Genomic DNA, 14,351 nt, shown 5'->3' on the forward strand with positions numbered 1-14,351 from the left:
AGTAAAACGGAAAAGTCATTCGGAGTTCTGGTAGGTATATTTATATTAAGATTACTTAACCAAAATTGTTTTTCTTTCTTTTTCATTGAACATAAAATGACAGGGTCAAAACTTCCAACCTATGATGAGCTGCCTATTGATAGCAAGTACCCTCCCCACACAGCTTGGGGTTTGTGGGGAGAAGATGATAATTATGGCACTCTTAATTTATTGACAGAAGAAATAGTCGCAAAGGTCAGTTTGTTTTCTTTCCAGGTTAAAGTGCCTAATGGTTTTAGTATATTTAGGCAGCAAAATGTGTCCGCCGCGGTGCTGTGTTTCCTCTTAATTGGAAATTAGAATCTCCGCAGCCAGCCCTTTTTGGAAGATCCAGTATTGATCATAGTTACAAGGCGCTTGTTGATGGTGATATGGCATTTGACGATGTCTACAATAACTTCAATACACAATCATCAACACAATGGGATGGTCTTCGTCATGTTTGTCACATTAGCTCTGGTTTGTTTTATAATGGTGTTAAGCCGAGCGAGGTTGCCAGAGGAAACCCTGAATCAAGTGGTCGCTTGGCTATTCATCATATGGCCCGACGCGGTATCGCTGGACGTGCTGTCTTGCTAGACTATGCAAGATGGGCAGAAAAGAATAGACCCAATTTCAATCCTTTTGAAAGAGATGAGATTACCGTTGAAGAATTAGATCAAGTTGCTGCTGCTCAAGGTGTCACTTTTGAACAAGGAGATATCTTGTTACTCCGTACTGGCTGGATGGCTGCTTATGAAAAGTACGGTGACAGAATTCATGATTTTATTAAAGATCTTGAACAGCCCAGTTGTGCAGGTGTCAAGGCTTGTCAAGATACTTATCGATGGTTTTGGAACCATCATTTTGCGGCCGTTGCTTCTGATTGCTTCCCATTTGAAGCTTTCCCACCTAAGGATTGGTCTGACTCTTGCCGTAAGTGAAGCATTAATTGTTTTTCTTTTTTATACATACTCAGTACCTCTCTCTTTTAAAAATATATAGATGCAATGTTCCTGGGCGGTTGGGGTATGCCTATCGGTGAAATGTTTAGCTTAGAAGAACTTGCAAAAGACTCTGCAGAAGATGGTGTTTACACTTATTTCTTTACAAGTGCTCCTCTGAATAAGGAAAATGGAGTTGCTTCCCCTCCTAATGCTATATGTGTTAAATAAGAATTTATTGTATCCTAATAGTATAATACGTTTTTCTATTTTCTATATTTTTCTGTTTTTATTTTGACTTCTTTTATACATGAAAACGAGATGCTATTTTATTGTTTAATAGCTGTAGGGAAAGGAGGAGGAATTGCTTCTTTGGGAAAGAGCTTTTCTCCATGTAATTTAACAGCATCCTTAATCTTGATAAATTGATCGTCAAATCCAGGAACAGCACCCTTTACAAAAAGCAAATTTAATGCAGGATCGACTTTTACTACTTTCAAGTTTTGAACTGTAACATTTTGACCACCAAGACGACCAGCCATCTTCTTTCCTTTGAAAACCTTACTAGGCCACTAATGTAAAATATAATAAATAAAAACAATTCTTTTTTTTTATTCTTTTTATTTTTCTGTCTTTACCTTACGTTGACCAGTTGAACCAGCTGAACGATGAGTTAAAGATACACCGTGAGAAGCAGGAAGACCTTTGAAATTCCATCTCTTCATAACACCAGCGAAACCTTTACCAATTCTAATAGAAGTTAGATTTATTTGTTTTTGAAGAATCAATGCAAACTTACGAAGGGGCAGTAACATCAACAAACTGGCCTTCCACAAAATGTGATGCTGTTAATTCCGTGCCGATAGGCAAAACAGCATCTTTTGTAACTCTGAATTCAAATAATTTTTGTCGAAGTTCCACACCCAACTTTTTGAAGTGTTCAATCAAAGGTTTAGGGGCATTCTTTTCTTTTTTGGGTGTGCATCCAACTTGCAATGCTGTATAACCGTGCTTTTCTTCAGTACGAACGTCTGTAACAATGTTATTCTCCAACTATTTGTAAAATGTTTAAATAGAGTTCCACTAAAAAGTTAGATAAAATATACCTGCAGTACAGTAACAGGCATGCGAACACCAGATTCACTCCAAACTGATGTCATGCCTTTCTTCTTGGCAATAACGCCAGTTCGAACAGAATTGGGTGTCCATTCAACCGGGGCTGCTTGGAAAGAAGCTGATGTTGTATGAAAGCTTGAAGCAGAAATTGCACGAATTGCAGTTAATCCATTCGAGTTGTTGATAAGTGTGGCTTTTGTAAATAATCGTAAAGCCATTTGTTAATTTTGCTTTCCAGAAAGAGAGAGAATAAAAAAAAAGGTTTATCTCATAACCCTGGAATGGTAATGTCAATCCCCTTAAGTTTCTTTCCCAGCAGATACTTAGCAGTCACGTTACCGGTGGCTTGTTTATCACTTCCATTTGTATGAATTTGCGCACACAATACAGGTGAATGTTGTATTTGAAATGTATACAAATATGATTCATTTACATTGAAGTTGATTGAAAGATTATAAAAAATATTTTATATATGCGTTTTCTGTTGCTTAATGCACTAGATTTTCATCTTTAATGGTTCATATGAATGTCAGCTCATCATTGGGCACATTGTGAAATTGCATGAAGTTTTGAAGGATATACATTTCTCCTTGAAAAACGAAAGAAAGAATACATAGAGAGTAAATAATAAAGTATTATTTACTTTTATATTCAGTTTGCTAGACCTCAGTACATTGACATTGGGGTGTTTGGGGAACAAAAGTGGGACGACGAGTATTTCCAACAGAATCCCAAAAGATATAGCTGGTTTTGAATCAGTGAGTACAAAGAAGATACCACAAGCTTTTGAATGTATTAAGTAGTTTACGAACAATAATTAATTTTTGATATTATAATATTGATACTAATAAAAATAAAATAAAATAAAGAAATAACAAGGTCTTTGTTCAAATAGATAGGGCTATCTCAATTGATGAGACCACCCATATAGCTTAAAGCATTACTTCTCTCAAATTTTCAGCTCTGGGATAGAGATTAAGATTTTTTTTTTACTTGTGACAATGAACAAAGGTATTCTTTATTTTGGTGCTTCGTTATCATTGGAGAATAAATTTACCTTCTTAAAGCAACCATTTGAGTATCAAACTTCGACAATTAAGCTGATTTGAATAAACTCAGCCTGAAAACAGACTGTTATTTTTCACTGAAAAGAGCTTGGTCTTTCTTTTTGTCCTCCTTTTTATCTTTCCTATTTTATCTTTTGTTTTCTCTCGCAGTAAGGATAGTTTCATATAAGAAATAGGTCTTCATATTAAACTTTCATTGCAAATGTCAGAATGGAATTCTCGTCAGCATTTACCCAAGATTTACTGGAACAAAGGCCTTCACGAGTACCTAACAAAGGAAGCAAGAGAAATAAAGTGAGCAAAGCTTGTAACGAGTGTAGGAAGAAAAAGGTAAAAAGAAAATCTTTTTTATTACTCTTTACTCTTTCCCCCTATCTCCACACTGCATTTATTACTATATTTCAGCCATAAGAAACGGCTGATTTTCATCTGGGAAAACAGGAACATTTGTTCCTTGTTTTTTATTGAATCTTACTCGTCAAGTTTCATTGAGTATGCATGAATTAAACTTGCATTCTAGGTACGCTGTGATGGAGCTCAACCATGTGAAAGATGCCAAAAATCGGCAATAGAGTGTAACTTCTCAAGTATTACACCTAAAAAGGGACCACCAAAAGAATATTTGGAGCCATTTGAGCAGCGTCTGAAAACAGTGGACATAGCTTTACAAACAATGTATAAAAATGATGAACAGCAACAACAACCTGTAAATCTTGATTCAACGATAACAACAGCCATAGGTGGTCTCAATATTACTTCTATTGGGTATGCATCCTATGTACCCGAGTTGCCTTTTCGCTTAGATCGTATCGAGCCATGTCAATCTAGGGACAATAACTTGAATGCAGAGCCTCCTCAACCGCACCTTAATATCAAGCCTGAAGTATCTATGAGATTTGACCTGATCCAATGCTATTTCGATCATGTTCATCCCTCTATTCCATTTATAGACAGATCTTCGATGGCAGCACCCCAGCCACCATCTTTGCTTCTTAGTGCTATCTATGCAGTTGCTTCAAGATTTCATCCCCAAGAACAACAACAGACGGGTGACCCCCCTGGATGGTCTTATTATAAAATGGCGCTAAGCATCATTGATATATATTTGGATACGCCAAGGCTTTCTACTGTGCAAGCTTTGTTGCTGCTTGTAAAATATCATGAGCACATTCAACGATCTGGATTTTTCTGGAGAACAAAATCTTTACTTCAAATTGCTGTTCAAATGGCAAGCGACCTTGGTCTTTCAAGACAGTCCTTGAATAGTTATGGATATGAGTCAGAATATCGTAATAGAGTATTCTGGGCAGTGTATGTGTATGAGACACTGATGAGGTAAGCTATAAAAAAAGCGTTCAAAAGGGCTTAGCATGATTGAAAACGATTTTTGTGTATGTAGCACTGAACATGGCTTTCAGCCCTATTTCCTTCCTAATGAATGTACAGCTCAATATCCTCAATACCTTGAAGATGAACAAAGCGATGACTACAATAACGTTACCAATTTTCATTGGCTGTCCAAGGTAGTACATGTTCAGGGCTTTGTGCTCCAATTTATGCGATCAAAGCATGTCACAGACACTAGCCAATCTTTCGATGAGCAGACAGAGTTTGCTAATTTAGAAAAAAGGCTACAAGATTTAGGGCAAGGAATACCACAGATTATGTCCTCAAACGATGACATACATGTCTATTTTATTCATTTGATGTATCATGTTGTTAACGTTCTCTTATATCGACCTTATGCGTTTTCAAGCTATACCAATGATTCACAGTACAACTTTTATTGTCAATCTTCTGCATCCTCCATAACAGACATTGTAGAACATGTATTATCAGAGAGGGGAGCAGATTCGTTCTATGATACTACACGTGGGCATCAGCAAATCATTTACTGCTTAACGACAGCTATCACAGTACAAAGATCAGCAAAGAATATGGTTACTTACCTTCAACCATTTGATTTATCTCAATATGAAAAGACAGCTTCTATATTAAGCGTACTTGTTCAAAAATCACCAGTGACAGAAATAGAAGACGTATCTGTAGTGGACAGTCAGTCCTGGTCTGATACAAGAAAAAAGCAAGAGCTAGCTTCGTCTTCTAATACATCATCAGCGAGATCATCTCCTTTAGACACATCACTTACTTATCCCCAAAGCCCTACTTCACCTAAAATAGTAAAAAGAATATCAAGATCATCTTTGCAAATCCCTTCAACGCCCGATAGTATTTCGTATGCATCACCATCTACTGGCTCGATTACACCAGAATCTATAGTTTATCAAAGAGGCCGGTCTGCTTCTAATAGGTTAGTCTATGCCCAGAACAGGTTGTCAGCTCCTTCCCTGAGCACCCTTTATCAGCAGCACCCAAACTATTATCCGCCACAACTGCAACAGCTGGCTTATCCACAGCAACAGATGACAAGTCTCTCGCAACCTTCTTCACCCACTACGCAGTACCTTTCCAATATCAACGGTATCCCTTCAGCAGAGCAATTCCATAACACACCATCTTCACCCAATCGTCGTCCAATCTCACAAAAATTGAGCAAAAGAAGAAGCACATCCTTTGTAGGCGATTTCACCATTCCTGCTCAACGACCGACCCGTACAGCTACCGGCCGGCCCTATCCAAATGCTCGCAGACATACTGTAACTAATTCAGTACCACCTAACCTTATGAACATCATGATGGATCCTGCATCTACCGCAGTTGGTGACCTTTATTCAAACCCCAGTACGATGGCTCGAATGAATCGTTACTCAGCACCGCCCAATACCCTACTTCCATATAATATACCCTTGGCAACTCAACCAGTGATGATGGATTCTTCCTTCCCGATGGATCCCGTTATACCTGATACACCCAATGAGTCCATGATGAGAATATTAATGAATACGGATAGTAACTACAATGCCTTTTCTTCTCAACAATAGACGTTTTCTATTTGTGATTGTTTAAAGTAAAAAGATGAAGTAGTTCCATATTGCTCATCTCTTCCTTTCTTAAAAGTAAATAAAAAAAAAAGAAAAGAATCCAAGGTACAGAACTTTTTTTTTTTTCTCTTATTTCTTTTTAGTGAGTTTGGTTGTCTGTAAAATTAATGTCAAAACTTTATTTTAATTGTAATCTCAGTTTTACATGATTTCTTCATATAACATAACTTTTAAGGGATAGAACAAGATGCTTGATTAGTATTAAAGTGATAGGATTCCATAAGAATAGAAAAAAAAAATACTATTATTATTATACAGAGTAAAAAGAAGAATAAGCGTATAAATAAACTAAATGTTTTATTTAATCATAATTTTAGCGCGATTGCACAAACAATTGACTACAGTTTTTATACAATAATATGTGCACTCTATTCATCACGGACTATCTCTTTTATATAGCTATATCCCTTAGAATTTGGTCAAATAGAGTAAAATAGATGCATTTAAGATGATCAAAAAGATCACTTTCTTATACCATATTGGGAATAGAAATGCCGCTTGAAAAATAGAGGGGAAAGAAAAAAAAAAAACATTTGTATAAAGCACAGACGTAAAAAGAGCAAAATTGTGGGAGTCAAGAGCTGTAAGATATTAAGTACTTGTATTCGCTATATATTATTTAGCGTAGTATGTATAAATCTAATTTTTATATGAAAAACCTTACAAAACAATGAGCAAATTTTTTCATTATCCGAATACCGATTAAATGTTAAACCAATAAATAACCTTTCTTTTATCAAGGATAAGATAAGGAAAAAAATCAAGCTTAAACTTTTATATTATTATCGCTATGGATATCTCAAACAGCTAACAGAAAGAAGTCTTTGGTATGGCTACCAATTGATTCTGTTTAATACCCATTCAAGTTTCAACTCAAAGTCTTACAAGGTGTAAAATAGCTCATTTTTAAGCTTCACCTAAATCCTGTGACGGGTTTATTTATGACTCAAGACTTGTCTTGTCTTTTTTTTTTCTTCTTCTTCTTCTTTGCCTATTTGGCCTTTCTCTTCTTTATTTTATTTCTTTTTCTTATTTAAAAATGGAAGAAAAACAAATCATATCAACCAATGTATTGTTATTAAATGAAAACAGTATACTCCTTCCAAAAAACGAGCAAAAATCTACTTTTCGAAAGCAATTGGATGACCTTATCTTTGGCTCGGTATGACATAGAAAGAAATAAATGTATGAGAGACTAATAGGATAGCAAAGGTGGCAGGTATGGTTGGTAAAGTGGTTGAATACCCATTCGATACAATCAAAGTTAGGCTACAAACCCAACCTTTGGATCAACCGTACTTTTCTGGTCCATGGGACTGCTTTAAAAGTATAATGAAGCAAGAAGGTTTTAGAGGATTATTTACAGTAAGCTCAATAGATAAAACAATGATTTATGTGAATAACGATATATAAAAAAAAGGGAATGTCATCACCACTTGTTGGCTCCATGATTGAAAATGCTGCATTATTTGTGGGTTATCGACAGATACAAAGATTAATTAGAGAATACTCGACAAGCATAGAAGAACTTGATAAACAAAAGAATATACCAGAAGAAGATTTGCCACCTTTACAAATGAATCAATTAGTATTAGCAGGTGCTGCATCTGGAGCAATTGCTTCGTTTGTATTGACACCTGTAGAATTAATCAAATGTAAATTACAAGTTCAGATTGGAACAACGGCGCAATCTTTAAACCATCAATTCACTGGACCATTTCATGTTATGCGACACGTTATGCAAACACACGGCCTTACTGGTTTCTATAGAGGATTTTTGGCTACTTTATTAAGAGAAGCAGGAGGTGGAGCATTCTGGTTTGGTACTTACGAATTTGCTTGTGCACAATTTGTCAAGAAACGTCAAGCTGAGACAGATAAACCTTTTCTCAAAAAGGATTTGTCTCCTATAGAATTAATGATCAGTGGTGGTTTAGGTGGTATGGCATACAATGCCTCACTCTTTCCAGTCGATGTTATCAAATCACAAATGCAAACCGATGAGCAATTATTGTCTTCTTCAGGTCAACGTACATTTAGTCAGACAGCCAAAGAGATTTATTCAGCGGGTGGATACAAAGCGTTTTACAGAGGCTGTGGTATTACAGTTGCACGTAGCGCACCAACCTCAGCTATTATTTTCTTGACTTATGTAAGTTTAATCATCTTTTAAATCTTATCTACATACTAATCCATACCTTTAGGAACTTTTGAATCGACAATTTGGAAGTTAGACAATTCCAATTTTCGCTTTATCTGATCGCCATTCACCCTCTCTCTCTTTGCCATATTCTTTTCCCCTTTATCACCCAACTTATATATAAAAAAGGCGGAGTCGTTTTTTATAATTTCAAATACAAAATATATCATACTATGCCAATATGAGTAATATTATCAAGTTAAATTATTTTACATACATGAGTAAATATCAATTTAGACGTTTCCTTTTTGTTTGTCTTTCTCTCTTTATAATACATAACAAATTACAAGTGTTGGATTAAAGTGTATTATTATTTAGCCATATGAAGTCGCTAATTGAAATAACAATCCAATCAATTAAAATTAAAGTGCGCTATTTATTGTGTTACTACACAGTCTATTGGTTTTTTTTTTAATGTTTATTAAACCTCAGCACAGTGTACAGTGCCTTCAACTCCAAATGACATTTTTCAAATTGTGAGATAGAATTACGTCCCCAATTGACGGGAGTTAATATCCACATACAATATCTTTCTGACACCTTGCAAATACAACAAGTCAAGCTCTTTGAAGTAAATTAACTTTGTCGTATCAATTTTATATTCTTTTCTCAAGGAAACTTTACTACTTTTTGTTGTTTGATCTACAATACAAGATCTGGTGCCTGCTTACTATAAACAAACCAAATTTAACACAAACCTTTGATCTCAAATCCTTTTATACTTTAAATAAAGGTCAAATTTATTTTTAGACTCTTAAGGCCATATAACAAAAGGATTTAATATTATAAAAAATTACAATGGTAAATCAAATCTTTAAGGTTTATTGTATGTATCATTGAGAATAAAGTATAGCTTGAAAGCCTATTGCGACCACTTTTACTTTCTTCGCTTCGGCAGTATTTGTATTTTGTTTGTTTAATTAGTGGAATAGCTTTGGTTATATTAATGTAGATATAACTGCCTTCCGTTTCCACAATTTTCAATGAAGATAGAGAAAAAAATGCAGAAGTTGCTAATATGTTATTGTATGATGACAAAAAATATAGCAAGAAAAAGAGAAGGAAAATTAAAAAGGATAGAAGAAGAAAAAATAGAAAGAAGAATAGTAAAGAAAAAGAGTACATTAAATTAATCTGCTTAGCACGCAGAATGTAATACTAGCAGCGGCAAAATAAATAATGCTTTGCAAAAACAAAATAAAAAAGGTTATGAGATGGGACAAGCGCAGATTTCAAGCCTCCTCAAGCAACCCCCGAGTTGCTTTTGTTAATGGTATGAAGAATAAAGATATCAACCATATAAAGGGCCCTGTCTCTGATCAACCATGATATTACAAAAGTAATTAAAACTGAGACCCAAAGTTTAAATCCATTAGCATTGGAACAAATTTCTATTATTGCTAACATTTTATTTTACTGGCATAGTTAAGTCTGCAATTCTTGTAAGAACAAAGACTCGCGTCAACAAAGTTCTCAGATGGAAAGTATATCGATAGTATATTAAATGGTAAATACCCATGACATATTGCTTTCTATCTGAGGGGGTAAAAGAAGACCATCCATCTTCCAACGGGAAATTTCCATAGTAGATACGTTTTCATCTTCAAAGGTTATTTGGATATTTACAAAATAAGATACTTGATATTAAATGTTGATATGTCTTGCATACAATTTTACAATGCTTCGCTTTGTCTGAAAATTACTTTTTTTATCTGAAATTAAGTTTTATTTTGTCCGAATTTAGTGAAACTGTACAAATATAACGCACATGAATTGACAATGAAAACAATAAACCAAAAGAATATTGTGCTATATTTTAAGCCAAAATTTTGTTACAGAAGTTAGCATGAATTAAATGAATGTTGGGTTACAAATAAATTATTCAATCATGCAAATAAATGGCATAAAAGTCTTCTTTCATTTTTTCATTCTTGGAAAATACAAAAAAAAACCACGCCATTCTAAATACAGGCGCAACTTATCTTGTATATCTTTCAATCAATAACGAAAGGTGTGAATGAAAGTAAAAAAAGGGGTCGGAGTGCCGTACATAAAACAGCCCACATCATGTTCCCATATGATTTCACTCTTACTGCCACAAGTCACAGTTCATGTATAAACCCATATCATGTTTCACATTCTCTTTCTTCTTTTTTTTTTTTCTTCTTCTTTTCTTTTCTTCTTTTCTTTAAATATAACATGTAATTATTCAAAGTAATAAAGGTACACGACTTGCAGTAACGCTTTTTTTTTTAGCTTTTTTTTTTCTTTTGTAAATGGCCAAAGGACTTTCACATATAGTTTTTGTTGCCAGTACCGAAGAGGCGTATCGTAGTACAATTAATTTTTATAAAGCTTTTGGCTTCAAGTTGGTTGGTGTATCGGATGAAGAACAAAACGAGACATGGTTAAAGTTAGACTCCAATGAACACGCTATGACTTCTGACATTGTCATTAAACTCGTCTTGAGCGTGGGCTCGATACCACGTCCTGGACCAGACAAAGAATCTGACTGGGCACATAATCCTTCTGCTATAACATTATCCGTGATGGATGTTGGAGTAAAGTAGATTCGATATAAATATGAGCATCATATTGATTGTTTGTCACTGTGTTTAGGCTATTAAATCTCAACTGGATACTTTGGGATCTGTTTATCAAGACAGATCTATAAAGTCATTTAGTGGAACCTTCCAGTTGATCGAAATCTACTGCTTGGATCCTTTGAATAATACTATTGTCTTTTCAAACAAGCCCTCTCTTCCAAGTCTTTTAGAGAACTCATACCCTGGCGTGCCAGAAAAGAAAGACAAAGTTAAGAAGATTGGTGTCTTAACTTCAGGTGGTGATGCTCCTGGTATGAATGCCTGTGTTCGCGCTGTTGTACGCTATGGTATTTCAAAAGGATGTGAAGTGTTTGCTATTTATGAGGGTTACCAAGGTAAGTTATACTTATTGAAAACAAACAGCATATACAAATTTGTATTTGTATATAGGCTTAGTTGATGGAGGAATTAAACGAATGGATTGGAAGAGTGTTCGAGGCTATTTAGCAGTGGTAAATTCATTGATTATTTTAACAATGTTGCTTCTGAGAATATCCTTTTTTATTAAGTGTCTATTTTATGTAGGGAGGTACAACTATTGGTACAGCAAGATGTATGCCATTCAAAACACGCGAAGGACGTCTTCAAGCAGCAGAAAATTTGATTAAGAATGGTATCGATGCACTTATTGTTTGTGGTGGTGATGGCTCGTTGACAGGCGCTGATGTATTTCGTTCTGAATGGAGTGGTTTAAATCAAGAGCTTCTAGAGAGCAACAGAATTACTCAAGAAGAATCCGAGACTTACAAATATTTGACCATTGTTGGTTTAGTTGGTTCAATTGATAATGACATGTCATCTACTGACATTACAATTGGTGCTGTCACCTCTCTTCACCGTATTTGCGAGGCAGTTGACTCAATTGGCACTACCGCTTTATCCCACTCTCGTGCTTTTGTGGTTGAAGTCATGGGCCGTCACTGTGGTTGGTTGGCCTTAGCTGCTGGTATTGCTACTGGTGCCGATTTTGTTTTTATTCCAGAAAGACCTCCTGCTGAGGATAATTGGGAAGAAACTCTGTGCGCTGTTGCTCATCGCCATCGTCAGCTCGGTAAAAGAAAGACGGTTGTCATTGTTGCTGAAGGTGCTATGGATAAGAATTTGAACCACATCAAAGCAGATGATATTAAAAAGATCCTTAGTGAACGACTTGGTTTAGATACTCGTGTCACTACACTTGGACATACTCAACGTGGTGGCTCACCTGCAGCCTATGATCGTATCTTGGCTACCATTCAAAGCGTTGCTGCTGTTGATGCCGTCTTGAGTTCTACTCCAGACACACCTTCTCCTATGATTGGCATGAACAACAATGAAGTAACAAGTGGCCACTTAATGAATGCTGTCAAATTAACACATGAGGTAGCAGAAGCTATTGAAAAGAAAGATTTTGCTAGGGCAATGGAGCTTCGCGATCCTCAATTTATAGAAGAACTTGAGGCTTATACGGCTACAACCATTTTAGATGATAACACCATGTTGCTTCCTCCTCATCGTCAACTTCGCATCGGTATTATTCATGTTGGTGCACCTGCAGGTGGTATGAATGCAGCCACACGAACAGCTGCACGCTACGCTATTAACCGTGGACATAAACCATTTGGTATCTATAACGGTTTCCCAGGCTTAGCTCGTGGATCAGTCGAGGAGCTTTCCTGGATCGCTGTAGATGGATGGACCTCTCGTGGAGGATCTGAATTGGGCACAAACCGTGCTGTTCCCGGTGAGGCTGTCGATATGGGTATGGTTGCTTATCAACTTCAAAGGTATAACATTCAATCACTCTTGATTATTGGTGGATTTGAAGCTTTTAGTTCACTTATCAAGCTCGAAGAAGCACGTCACCAGTATCCCTCTTTATGTATTCCTATTGCTTGTATACCAGCCACTGTTTCTAATAATGTTCCTGGTACTGATTTCTCTCTTGGCTCTGATACAGCTCTGAACGCCATTGTCGATTCATGTGATGCCATCATTCAATCAGCACGTTCATCTCGTCGCCGTGTATTTGTTGTAGAAGTACAAGGAGGTCGATCTGGTTATTTAGCTGTAGAGGCGGGTTTGGCTAGTGGTGCAAGTACGATTTATATTCCAGAAGAAGGTGTTAACTTGTCTCGTCTCCAATCAGATGTTAGACACTTGATGGCCATGTATATGGATGATTCTGCTGATAAATCAGAGGGCAGAATTATTCTTCGTAACGAAACCGTCAGCAAGACCTATACAACTGATGTTATTTCTGATATATTGAAAGAAGAAGGTCATGCCTTATTCGATTCTCGCACTGCAGTGCTTGGTCATATTCAGCAAGGCGTTAACCCTAGCCCACTGGATCGTATCAGAGCAACACGTCTTGCTAAATGCTCACTTGACTTCTTTGAAAGACATACAGCCGCTACCCTAGAAAGAGCACATAGTTTAAGTGGACCGGCGCCTATTGACTTATGCAGAGTCGAACAATCAGCGGCTGTCATTGGCCTCTCTGGTGCCGATGTTACCTACCGCTGTGTTAAGGAATTGATTCCTTTGACAGATATGAAGAACCGCAAGCCTTTGGATGCATGGTGGTTACCCCATCGTCCTCTTGTCGATCTTTTATCTGGCCGTGGTTTATTTACACCTCAAGCTCAAGCTACAATGAATCGCAGTAATTAAATATTGTTTCCAGAGACCTCTTTTCTCGTTTTGACAAATATTGACATATCTTGATTATATATTTTTTTTTTTTTCATAAACCTCTTCATAATAAACTCAAATTAGCCTTTTCCCTATTACTTGTAAACGATACTGTCAGTACATAGCTTTGCTATCAAAATAACATTAGTATGCAATATATAGCTCAATGTATTATACAAAAGGGACCAAGCTTTTCTGATAAACCAAGTTAGAATGATTAATCATGATTGCTTCTTTAAACTTAGGAATTGCAAAATACTCGTCTGCGTGATACCTAAAATCCTATAAACAAATGTTCAAATTTTTACTGATTTACATTAATTTTATTGTACTTTTTAATTTTAATAATAGTCATAAATACAATAACATAGAAAAGGATTATGCTATAAATAAATAAAGATAGCAAAGTATATTTCAGCAATAGACACTATTTGAGCTTCTTGTTTTATTTTTCTTCTGAAATACAGTGCTTCCACCATCATTTGGAAATCATTGGTCGAAATGTAAAACCCAGCTGGTCATCTTTTTGGGACTCAATTTGTTACTTTTTTTAGATTCAATTTGACAGTTTTATAAATTTTATAGCATTTTTAGAAGGTAATATCGCGTTATAAAAGCTTTTATAATATAAATTATACAGATAATGACATTTGGGATGCGACATTCATTTTTGGAAGCACTATATTTGGTCGTTACAGTGCCTCCAGTGCTAAATGGCGCTT

The 14,351-nt window shown here is 35.8% G+C and overlaps 5 protein-coding genes across 5 annotated transcripts; 4 read left to right on the top strand and 1 right to left on the bottom strand.

Annotated features, from left to right (window-relative positions):
- Nucleotides 1-96: 96 nt before the first annotated feature.
- Nucleotides 97-962, top strand: RO3G_12201 (uncharacterized protein; the record flags this gene model as incomplete). Its single annotated transcript, XM_067666785.1, has 2 exons — nucleotides 97-234; nucleotides 288-962. 2 exons carry the CDS (start codon nucleotides 97-99, stop codon nucleotides 960-962), a joined length of 813 nt encoding a protein of 270 aa, XP_067522886.1.
- Nucleotides 963-1,291: 329 nt separating this feature from the next.
- RO3G_12202 (mitochondrial 54S ribosomal protein uL3m) lies at nucleotides 1,292-2,296 on the bottom strand (the record flags this gene model as incomplete). Its single annotated transcript, XM_067666786.1, has 4 exons — nucleotides 1,292-1,534; nucleotides 1,601-1,712; nucleotides 1,762-2,015; nucleotides 2,069-2,296. 4 exons carry the CDS (start codon nucleotides 2,294-2,296, stop codon nucleotides 1,292-1,294), a joined length of 837 nt encoding a protein of 278 aa, XP_067522887.1.
- A 1,522-nt stretch (nucleotides 2,297-3,818) lies between these two features.
- On the top strand, nucleotides 3,819-6,087 carry RO3G_12203 (uncharacterized protein; the record flags this gene model as incomplete). Its single annotated transcript, XM_067666787.1, has 2 exons — nucleotides 3,819-4,480; nucleotides 4,545-6,087. The coding sequence occupies 2 exons, from the start codon at nucleotides 3,819-3,821 to the stop codon at nucleotides 6,085-6,087; spliced, it is 2,205 nt and encodes a 734-aa protein (XP_067522888.1).
- Nucleotides 6,088-7,479: 1,392 nt separating this feature from the next.
- RO3G_12204 (uncharacterized protein) lies at nucleotides 7,480-8,381 on the top strand (the record flags this gene model as incomplete). Its single annotated transcript, XM_067666788.1, has 3 exons — nucleotides 7,480-7,512; nucleotides 7,568-8,299; nucleotides 8,352-8,381. 3 exons carry the CDS (start codon nucleotides 7,480-7,482, stop codon nucleotides 8,379-8,381), a joined length of 795 nt encoding a protein of 264 aa, XP_067522889.1.
- Nucleotides 8,382-10,782: 2,401 nt separating this feature from the next.
- RO3G_12205 (6-phosphofructokinase) lies at nucleotides 10,783-13,608 on the top strand (the record flags this gene model as incomplete). The annotated part of the gene is made up of 4 exons (XM_067666789.1): nucleotides 10,783-10,908; nucleotides 10,967-11,288; nucleotides 11,344-11,405; nucleotides 11,479-13,608. The coding sequence occupies 4 exons, from the start codon at nucleotides 10,783-10,785 to the stop codon at nucleotides 13,606-13,608; spliced, it is 2,640 nt and encodes an 879-aa protein (XP_067522890.1).
- Between the last annotated feature and the right edge of the window lie 743 nt (nucleotides 13,609-14,351).

The sequence above is a fragment of the Rhizopus delemar genome, genomic scaffold, assembly GCF_000149305.1.
Source record: "Rhizopus delemar RA 99-880 supercont3.10 genomic scaffold, whole genome shotgun sequence".
NCBI classification, from domain to species: Eukaryota; Fungi; Mucoromycota; class Mucoromycetes; order Mucorales; family Rhizopodaceae; genus Rhizopus; species Rhizopus delemar.